The sequence below is a fragment of the Neltuma alba genome, unplaced genomic scaffold (assembly GCF_004799145.2).
Source record: "Neltuma alba isolate B1F8T4 unplaced genomic scaffold, ASM479914v2 tig00012936_pilon, whole genome shotgun sequence".
NCBI classification, from domain to species: Eukaryota; Viridiplantae; Streptophyta; class Magnoliopsida; order Fabales; family Fabaceae; genus Neltuma; species Neltuma alba.
In genome coordinates, this window is record NW_021637302.1 from 1 (window position 1) to 10797 (window position 10797).

Here is a 10797-nt window from a genome sequence, read left to right on the forward strand (position 1 = left end):
CTAACAGCTCAAGGTGTTCATGCCAAAGACTGTTATAATGTTATCTTTGAGAGAACCACTTCCCTGGGTCCTAAGGACCACAGACCTTGCATTTTTTCCAGTTGTGTTGGTACAGACAAAACGAACACCTTTGGCAATAAGGGCATATGCCTGAAGAATTGATGGTAGAAAAGTATCAATTAAAAAATACATATATCATTAAGAAGAAAGAATATTTTATCTGGGAGGGGGGAGGGATATATAAAAGCAGAAGGGATGTAAAAGCAACAACCATAATACACTAAAACAAAGGCAAAGGGCCAATATCTCTAAATTGCTGGAGAATAAGTGATGTTTTTGTGATGCATCCATGCATAAAAGGTCAGCAATAAATATGCCAGGAATACTATTACCAGCAATCCAAAAATCAGTTTGTAGAGAGCATAGGAATTTGACTGCTCGCATCATTGTACGAGGCAGAGATCCAATGAAAAATATATACATGTGTGTGCGCACGCGCGGGTGCACACATGTATGTATATGTATACATGATAAAAACCAGATAACTCGTTAAAAAAATTTGCATACCAGAACAATTTTTTGGTGAGTATGATGGGTATGAAAAAGAGTGTTCTGGCATCTGCATGTGTTTTTTCAGAACGTTTTTATACTAAGAAGAATTGTATTGAATGAAAGAATCAGAGAGTATGCATTCACTTAACCTAGCCATGGAAAGGATACTCACATTCAATAGCGAAACTAACTTTCCATATTCCTTGCGTATGTTACGCCTGAATTCTTTACTTCGGACAGGTAAGTTAGAAAATAACTTTTTAACAGTGACGGTGGTGCCAATTTGACGTGCGATTTTCCTCTCAGCTACCAGTAGACCTGAATGGTCAAAAGTCAAGTGTGTGGCAACTGACTCATTCTTTGTTCTTGTTTCAACTGTCAAACCCCCCAGAGCACAAAGGGAACTCAACGCCCTCCCCTCTAAAGCCAAATGTGGTGAGAGACTGAAGATCAGGAAAATCTGATAATTTTGAGGTGTGATGCTTAAGTGCAAGAACCTGTGATAATGTTTGAGCAATAATAACCTGTTATAAACCGTACGACTGTAAAGTAACTGAAATTGATCAGCACGTGAAGGATATTTTCTGATTATCTAATTAAGAGAGAGCTAGCCTAATTATCTATCATCTCAATTACTTTTCACACAAGCACCCAAAAAATGCCCCTTACAATCACATAAAAATTAAATGAATAAAAGATGGTGACATCCAAGATAATGTATACATACACTCAAACTTCTGAGCTAAACATGTCAAACTGAGAAACTCATGCCTGGCAGCGATTATGTAAATTGAGAAATTGATCATTGTGAGACTTTTGGAGAGGCAAATGATAATAACTAGAAGAAAAAAAAAATAATAATAAAGAAAAAATGAGAGTTCTAGACAAATTCCTGTAAGAGAAGGTACAAACTTCTACTTATAACCCACTTGCTACCGATATCAACCTCCTTACTACTCAACCACCCCACCAAGTAGCAGCTAACAGAACCATATTTGTACCCCCCCTCACAGCAGCAGTCAAAGTAGAATCAAAATTCTGATTTGAATCATTCGGCATCTAGCAATAAATGGAACCCATTTGCTACAATTCAAACAGAGTATTTGTTCACCATTCAGCATCTAGCAATAAATGAAAATTGTGAAAGGATAGAGAAAGAAGAGAGAAGAATTCTAGACAGACTGAGACCCATTAACAACACTACTTATAACCCTCTCTCGCACAATTCGGCTATACCAGGCCACTAATAGTACCAGCAAGTCATTCGAAAACTTAAACATATAACTGTTAATATACAGGTGCAACGTTAAACAACGACAGCAATGAGCTCAACTAAGCTACTAGTTATGCTTTTGCTACTAGATTTCTGGTTTCGCTGGTATCGCCCTGCTACATTTACATGCGAGTGTCCCCTCAGACTCTGACGTTCTTAAAATCAAGCCAAGCCACCTCATTTGAGGGTGATAGAATACCTTGAAATTATTAGGTGAAATACCACACCCATTATCGATGACCTGGAACCATTCTTCGCCATAATCTTTCAAGGCAATTTCAATGCTAGTCGCGCCAGCATCCAAGCTGTTTTCGACTAATTCCTTAACCGCAGATGAAAGGTCGAAGATCACTTGACCGGCACAGATTCTGTGAACAGCCGCCTTGTTTATAGGCTTGATAACTGGTGATTCAACTGGCATTGCTGCTTGCCCAGAAACCCCAATCAAGAATCCGTCACCTTCTCGAGTCTCTACTGCATCAGTAGTTGGTCAGTGACTCAAGTGACAAAGCCCCAGATATAACTAGCGTCACCTGCAGGCGTCGATGCTTGGTTTGTGACAAAAAGAAGAAGCTTACAGAGTTTACCCGCCAAAACCGAAGCGGGAACGAAGTTAATTTTTTCGCAGCCTGCCTACCTCGGGAAAAAATAGCCGGCCAAGCCGAACGGTGGCGTTTTCCGTACCGAAACCGCCCGAGCCGAGGGGCTGCGTTTGACTATTTTGATAATTCATCTCTCATCAAAAAAAAAACTGAAATTTTATAAATGCCAAACGAAAATGTCAAAAAAAAATTGTTGTCATTTGTAAAATTTAAACTTATCAATACCAAATAAAGTTATGTTATCAGATCTGATTTGGAATTTGTAATTTCTAACTTCTTTCTCATTTTTTCCTGTAAAATAATTCTCAATCAAAACATGCTAAGGAAAAAAAGAAAGGTTGAACGTGAAATAACGTGAAAGTTATTATTTAGAATAATTTATAAATAGTTTTTTAATCATAATTTGTAGAACAAGAAATAAGCATGTGAGAAGAATTTTATCTTGACTTATATAAAATATACTTATAAATGTTTTTTTACTGCTATTCCAAAGAGGCTTTAACTCATGCAAGAAATATACTAAAACAAGTTATTAGACTCAAAAATAAACATTCATGGCACCGAAAATATTATAAGTATTCATAGATGCTAATAACCCCCTTAGATTCTGGTTAAAAAAAAAAAAAAACCTCAAGATCATATTTTGAGATTTCATTTTCCTCGCAGTATTTATTAGGATATGGATATCCATCCCATATGTTCCAAAATGAACAGTACCTAAGGTCTGTCACATGTTTAGTAATTTTGACGGTTTCGCGAAGTTTTATTACATCAATGTCACCCTTGATTGATATACATAATTGAAGATATATTAATGGAGATTGTTTATAGAACATTTGAAGCCCACGCGTCAATAAAGGAACGTCCCTTTTGACTCTCCTCCCACATTATTATCTCACTTTTATCATCAGGAACTATTACCTCCCTTCGTTAATATAAGAATTTTTTTATTTTTATTTTCATCCTAAATATAAAATCTTAATTTATTTGTCTTTCATATTTATCTATTTTTTTTTCAAGATAGTCCTTATAATAATGATAGTCCAGTTAATATACTTGATTAGCAAAGATATTTTAGAAAATATCATATATTTATTACAAATAACTAACTTAACTAGTTTTTTTAATCTACTCAAATTAATCAACTAATTATTATACTCCTCTAATCTTTAATATAGGACCTATTTAACTAATTTAATTAGATTAAGAAAAGTTAAGTAAGTTAATTAATTATAAGAAATATGACATGTTTTTCTTAAAACATCACAATCATCTTTCTTAATATCCTCCTTATCTCTTCTACTTGATTATGATTGAAGGAGTATCTATAAAGATGATTTAAAAAATATTGATAAATACAAAAAATAGATCTTATATTAAAAATCAAAATTATTCAATAATTAGATCCTATATTAAAAAGAGGTAATACTACATTCCATTAATTTGCATTTCAATTCAAACATGGAAAATGAGATTTTTCTGTCAGTTTGTTTCTTCCAATCTCGATTCACGGAGATGAGGTCACTGGCTTCTCTCGCGGAAGGTGAGGTCTATAGAAACTATTTTTCGGTGAGCTTCGTTATTAAATGCAGCTGGCTATCCCATTCCCCAACTTTTTTTTTGTTCGTGCCTTCGTGGTTTATATTCCCTTTCTATTATTGAAGTACGAGAGCTTTAGACTAGCCATACAACATCTCAGTGGATCACTACCTGTTTATCACTGTTTTTCTTCTACTACAGTACACATTTTTTCCCTCCGGATTGATTTCATAGCTGGTTACGGGGCCATTTGTGTAAAAGCAAAAGAAAAAAATTGATTCTGATTAATTAAACATGAAGAAGTGGTCGAAGTAAATATGGGCAAAAGTGAATTATTTTCTACACATCCCCATTTTTACCTGAAAGTTCTCCCAACAACTCCTTTACAATCAAAATCACTTTTTTCCCCTCAATTCCAAAGTTTTTCCGTATAGAAAAAGCGGGCTCCGTTATATGACTTGGATGCCTCGCATTGGAACTTGGACGCACAAATGATACGGTACTCTAGAAGAACCCAAGAATTTACTTGCCTTAGGTGGTGTTTGGATTCCTAAAAAAAATAAAAATACTTTTTTACAAATCGAAATAAATTCCTCCACATATTTATTTCGTATACTATAAAATCATTTCTAAAATTATAATTTAACTTCCATTCAAACACTCCTTGCAGAGTCCTTGTGAATTCACTAGCCTTTAAGCTCTCTACGTTCACTGCCCCCTTTTCCAACCGAAAAGGGCCCTCTGTGCTCATTTTCCCAGAACCAGATAGTCAAGTCTACACATTTCCTGTTTTGGGCCGAAGCAACTTCAGTCCCCAGATACTAACCAAGCTAGCTACGCCATGCAGCTGTCCGATTAACTGTACATCGAGTAACTGGAACACATATAATGAAGGCCCATAAGGGTGCATATATATTAATAAATATGCTGTTCTTGTTGTCTGCGTTCTACTTCGATGCCGAAGATGGATGATTACCAGAAACAATCCACCGGATGATCCTTCATCTGCTTAGTCTTTTGGCGGCATATTTTCCCGTTAATTTCACTCAGTGGCATAATACACGAGCTAAGGAATGTAACTTCCGAGAGAGAGAGAGAGAGAGAGAGAGAGAGAGAGAGAGAGAGAGATTCCAAGACTAGTAAGGGATAGAATTTCACCATTCCTAGACATTTAAAAGTCAATTAAATACACCTCCCCTTATGCACAGAGTTAAGAACAAAATAGAACATCAGAAATGTTGGAAAAAGAAATAGCCTGTAGGATTCATCTGCGCAGGCATGATAGATCCGAAAGATCAAATGTGTCCTGAATCATCAAAAATACTAGGGCTTCTTGATAGAAATTGTCCACAGAAGATCTGAATCCGACTGTACTGTGACTACCTCGCCTTTTACAATATTCGATGTGCTTACTAAAGCACCAAATTTCATCTCGGTATCATCTGAAACGGATAAATTAAGATGTTACGTAATAGATTCCTGATACGCTAGATAACAGCAGGCTGAGGATGAACTAATAAAATAGTGAAAAGATGATGCATCAGAACCATCTGCCCCATCAAACCATGGCATCATATTTGCACATTATGTGCTCTCAGAAATTGCTAATTAGTTAGTTGATCACTCATAACACAAGATGCGTGAATCCTCTTAGCACAACATGAAAATCGATTTTTCATGGTGGAATCTCGCGAGCATGATTATCATCCCTTTAATAAGTGCAGTTTATCACTCAGAACACAGGATAGGAAAGTTCTTGCCGAATTGCAGTACACTAACTACTCCTACCATATAAAAAACTCGACTTTTCATTGAGGAATCTCGCAGACAATAATTGACATTCCATTCATGAAATGTCAAGGCAAGCACCTTTTATACAAATTCAATTAAAGCTTAGAAATAAAACAATCTAAAAATAGCAATCATATAATAATAATGCATATCTGATATACTTACTGAGATCCCACTGGAGCCCAGTGGTAGTAGAACTTCTAGATGGCATCCCAATGGGGATGAGTCCACAGTGTGGACCCTCGACGGAAGACTGAATATAGATCTTATGATGATAATTCATTGGAAGAAGGTGAATGAGGCAATCGTCAGATAGAAGAATAATTCGAGTATCAGAGAAACGGCACAGAACATTTATATTTCCAATCTCATGGTCAAATCGCCCACCAAGTGCTCCAGTTACAAGAATCCTTAGCTGCAATACATTACAAGAAATGAAGAAATTAATTTTTTAAAAAAATCAATTATGGCACCATAGAGCATTCATTACCAAGACTGCTCTCTTAAAAATTAAAGCAACAAGACACGATTAAATACACATAATATAGTTCTTCACCATCAAAACTTAGGTCAAAGACGTAGAAAACAAGAAGTTTGAATTGATTTAACTTACTGATGATTTATCCATATCTGAAGTACAGCCACGGATGTGGGCAACACATTTGTGCAAATCTGTGGTGTCCTGATCATGAGATTCATCCATTATCTTAGTTCCCTGCAAACAAGCATACATGGTAGAAAGATTGCATGTTAAGAATAAAGCAAATGACAACAAGGTATTGCCAAGAAAGTTGAACCCATCACTGCCAGTTTGGAGACATCACACACATAATCCAACAGAGAGAAAAGAATATCCTATGCAAACAGAGAAACAAAGCCATACCAGAACTTTATAGAAGTCAAGTACTTCAGATCGTATTGAATCCATGTCACCTTTAATTGCATCTGGCACGTACCTGATAGAAACCTATTGAGTTATTGTAACCTTACTGCCATAAAAAAAATGAAGAAGAAAAAGAAGAAGCAACAAACGAATTGCCTGCAACACACTAGCTAGAAAATCAAAATTGCATCATCTAGTCCAATCCTCCAGCAACTTGACTCCATAGATCAGGAGTGGAATCATAAGATGATTAAGTGACAATTTCATTCAAATAGCTTATACCACTGATATTGATTAAAAGCAAGAAACTCTGTCTACAGAAGCATGTAATGAAAATATTTTAACCAATCACTTCACAGATGTGGTTGACTGCTACTTATAGAAGAGATATAAGACAGACTGCGTATTCATGTCAGTGAAACAGTAAGCATAATACAGATGAGATGAGATGGATGAAATATCAAATATGGTACCCAGTAACTCAATCCTATGATTCGAAACAAATAAACAGAAAAGAAGCGAGGGCATTGTCTGTGAGTAACAATGGTTGGAGTAATATATCTATTGAACACTTGCAGCACAATGACTTTCTAAGATGATAGCGTGGATATTTTTGTTCTGGCACAACAATCAGAAAACCATATAAATATGCACAGCCATATAACTTCCTAAACATTGTCAAATAATAATCTGCAATGATTAAGGCTGCGCTTACAATTTAAGCGTCCATAATTAGAATAGAAAGGAATTGATTTTTCCATTTCTTTATTCAATCATAGCAAAAAAAAAAATGGAAAAGGATTTTGAAAGTTAAAAACAACATCTCTTTTAATCTTGCATTTCAATTGCATTTTCCAATTCTATCACCTAAAACATTAACAGTACCAGTAGCATTTGAGAAAACCTGCGCCAGAATAGATACAAAATTTCAAATTCATACCAGCAGTTACTTCCAAACCTCTCAGCAAGTCACTGACTAATTTATCAATCACAAACATCAGAGGGATGTATATAATAAATTTATTATAAGAGTTCATAATCCTTAGCCTTCTTGTCCCACACTATGAAACTACCATATCCCAATCATCATTTGATCGTGCTAAAAAGGCTTCAGCATAGTATCAAAACCATCTTATCATGAAAGCAACCATCCCAAAATATTCTTTGGTCAGATAGAGAAGTAGAGAAGAAAGCTAAAAGCAGAAAAATCCAACCAACTGAAAGAATTCAGGCATAGAAAACCAACAACAACAACAAGAAGTACATAATAACATTCAAGAAATCTGCATGAGAGGATTCTCAGGCTTTTTATGAATCAAGCTAAAATTTTGATGTCAGTATCTTGGATATGTACAAGTTAACAGGCGCATTAGTTGAACAGGAAATAACATAATAAGTAAAGTTTCATTCTTATATAGATTATTCTCATTTATATTCTCGATGTACAGGTATTTCAAGTATGCACAAGTATAAGAATATGCACAAGACCAGTTAGCATGTATTTACAACTAGTACCCTAAGTTAACCTAGTTACTAGGAACCAAAATTTACAAATGAAACATCCAAGATGCAATGAAAACATGAATGCAGATGCAGTGAGAAGACTAAGAACTAAGACTTAAAGAACAAAGACTTAGGAATCAAATCAGCTTGCTTCTTCTTCCTCATGAATAACACAAGCCATAGCTAATGCCAAGCATCTTAATCACTTCACGATAGCAAATTCTTGAAATGTTGGCTTCAGGCGTTCAAGACCTAGGGCAACCAATCTGCCTTAACTCAGAAGATCCTGAAGGTACCTTATTTGGGAATGTATTTAAGACTTAACTTTATAAATTACTTAATGATTACTAGAGTTATTTACCCCTTTAATCAATGTAATTTCAAAACATGGTTTCTCACTAGCCTAACCATATTGGCTATATAAGTTTTCAAAGCCCAATTGCTCAAAATATGGCATGTTTTACTAGAGAGAAATCCCTAGCATAATTTCACTGCTCCGTCCCCCGCTACATGGAAGATTAAGTGGTTAAAACTTCATTCCAATATACCCCATTGTCCTCGCACCATTCGGTGGGAAAAACTAATTGTTAAGGCACAAAGGCAGGTTATCCCTTAGATATACAAAACAATCACTCAAAATACACCAGAAAGAAAGTATCACACTATCAAAAAAAAAAGTTAGGCGAAGAGAGACGAAGGACTAGACAGGCAAATGGCGTGAAAATTATCTGGTTTAATTAGTCATTTAGCTAAGAAACCATTCGAAGTAGAAAATGAACCTGGTTCGAACATATGAGGCATCTTCATGGGGCAAGAGCAGAGGCATTTCATCGTACAACCGATTGGCACCTCCATCAGCGCAAACTCGTGTATGTGCTATGGTACAGAAAAACACAAAGCGGCAATGAAAGAATAAAAATACATTAAACCTCAGAGAATTTAAACTGAAAAGAAATCAAACTCCATCCACAAAATAAAAGGGAGAGAGTTGAGGGGCAGGAACAAGGTACCGTGCTCCCAAAGCAGAGGAGCGAATCTCGGTAGACGCTGGTTCAGAATAACGAGTGCGTTGGTTAAGGAAGGGCGGTTCTTCTCCGGCGGAATCACAGGCAGAAGAAAGGTCGAAGAGTGGGACATAGACTCCATAATCTGCGACGGAGACGACAATTAGCAGCAAGAACGATGGTTATCGAAGGTTAACGGAAGCTTTAGCCCCCAGGGGAAGAGAATCTGCCTTAACTAGCTCATTTGATGGTGCTGGCTCATTCACGTCCGACGACGCTTGTTGTTATAATAATTACAAAATTACTCAAAACTAATAATATTTCCTTTCCACAAGTCAAAATACACGCGCTTCTCCCGAAATTGACAATTGACGAACTGCGTCGCGCACTTTCCCCCCTCACGTCACGTTCACGTCCATTCTTTCCGCTCGCCAGTATTACTGTTTATTTCATTGAAAATGACTGAGATTCCAATTACCTTCCCTACGTGACCAGATATTTAATGAATCGTCCGCGGGAAGCGGAACGCAACAATCTTCATTCATGTCTCAATTCTGATTCTGATTTTCAGTAATCCCTGGATTTACTTAATGGGGGCCAATTTTTGGAGAAGGATTAATGTCGTATCCGAAATAAATTGTCTAAAAATCTGTGTGCCACATGCTCTTGTAAATTCTGATTTCTTTCACGTTATAAAATTTACCTATTAATAAATTTACAGTATTAAGCTTTATAGGATAGAGTAGCAAAATACTCTCTAAATTTTATAATCTGCTCGAGTATTAAGCTTTCTTTGTCCTTAATTTTGCACCATGTGGATAGTTCTGACTGGAGTTTGCCAATGGCAGAGGACGAGACTAATCTTAGTTGTTCCACGGTAAGATGTATTTACTTTTGGCATATGTATGGGACAGTTTTACATCTTCATCTTATACATTCATGGAAATTTAATGCAAATCAAATTAAGATTTGTAAATAAGAACTCTATAAAAGTAAACAGATGAGACCTGAAACTTCTTAATTGTTGCACGCTGGGTCTGCAAAATATGGACGTCCCTACAATTAATTAGCGGAATAATTCAAAATTAAGCGGATACTATTTGATTGTATTTAAAACTTCGTATGCTTCCGAAGTATTTAAAACACCTCATCCCGACAGAATTATTAGACGGATCTAAGGTGATAATAAGAGTAGCATTATATTCTCACTGGGTGATAGGCTCGATGTCAATAAGCTCAAACAATTAAAACTCCATTTAGAATCATGTTTAAAATTACTTATAAGCATGTTTTATGTACGTCGATATAATACCCCTCGCACATATCTACCTCGTATTCCGTAATATATTACTACCTCATGTCCTTAATATATTACTGATTTCAATTTGATCCAAAATATAAAATATCAGTTCACTTCATCTCCTATATTTATTTATTTTTTTAAGTAGTCATTGTCGTAGTTATAAATTTTAAAAAGTTTCATCAAATGGTATTTTAACTAATATACTTTATTAATAAAAATATTTTGAGGAATACAACATATATCAGTTAAATTTTATATTAAGAACTGAGAGTAGTATAAACAAAGCACTATGTTTACATCTTACCAAAAAAAAAAAAGCAACATGTTTGCAAAAAATATATAATCGT

At 35.5% G+C, this 10797-nt stretch overlaps 1 protein-coding gene across 2 annotated transcripts; it reads right to left on the bottom strand.

Moving 5' to 3' along the window:
* Positions 1 to 4692: 4692 nt before the first annotated feature.
* LOC114732753 (thiamine pyrophosphokinase 1-like) lies at positions 4693 to 9454 on the bottom strand. 2 transcript variants are annotated; one of them, XM_028920088.1, is made up of 7 exons: positions 9384 to 9454; positions 9154 to 9292; positions 8923 to 9019; positions 6641 to 6713; positions 6371 to 6472; positions 5923 to 6172; positions 4693 to 5408 (listed from the first exon to the last, which is right to left on the bottom strand). In XM_028920088.1, exons 2-7 carry the CDS (start codon positions 9287 to 9289, stop codon positions 5290 to 5292), a joined length of 777 nt encoding a protein of 258 aa, XP_028775921.1. In that variant the 5' UTR covers positions 9290 to 9292; positions 9384 to 9454; the 3' UTR covers positions 4693 to 5289. The 2 variants fall into 2 exon arrangements, with proteins under 2 accessions (XP_028775921.1, XP_028775920.1); XM_028920087.1 differs by lacking the exon at positions 9384 to 9454 and having other exon boundaries at positions 9154 to 9375.
* Between the last annotated feature and the right edge of the window lie 1343 nt (positions 9455 to 10797).

Excerpts from the sequence above, each read along its gene's own strand:
- LOC114732753 (XM_028920088.1), bottom strand. The coding sequence starts at position 9,289 with ATGGAGTCTATGTCCCACTCTTCGACCTTTCTTCTGCCTGTGATTCCG. Across the intron at positions 6,714-8,922 it reads GCCTCATATGTTCGAACCAG|GTACGTGCCAGATGCAATTA; the intron begins GTTCATTTTCTA and ends GGTTTCTATCAG. Across the intron at positions 6,473-6,640 it reads TTGACTTCTATAAAGTTCTG|GGAACTAAGATAATGGATGA; the intron begins GTATGGCTTTGT and ends GCTTGTTTGCAG.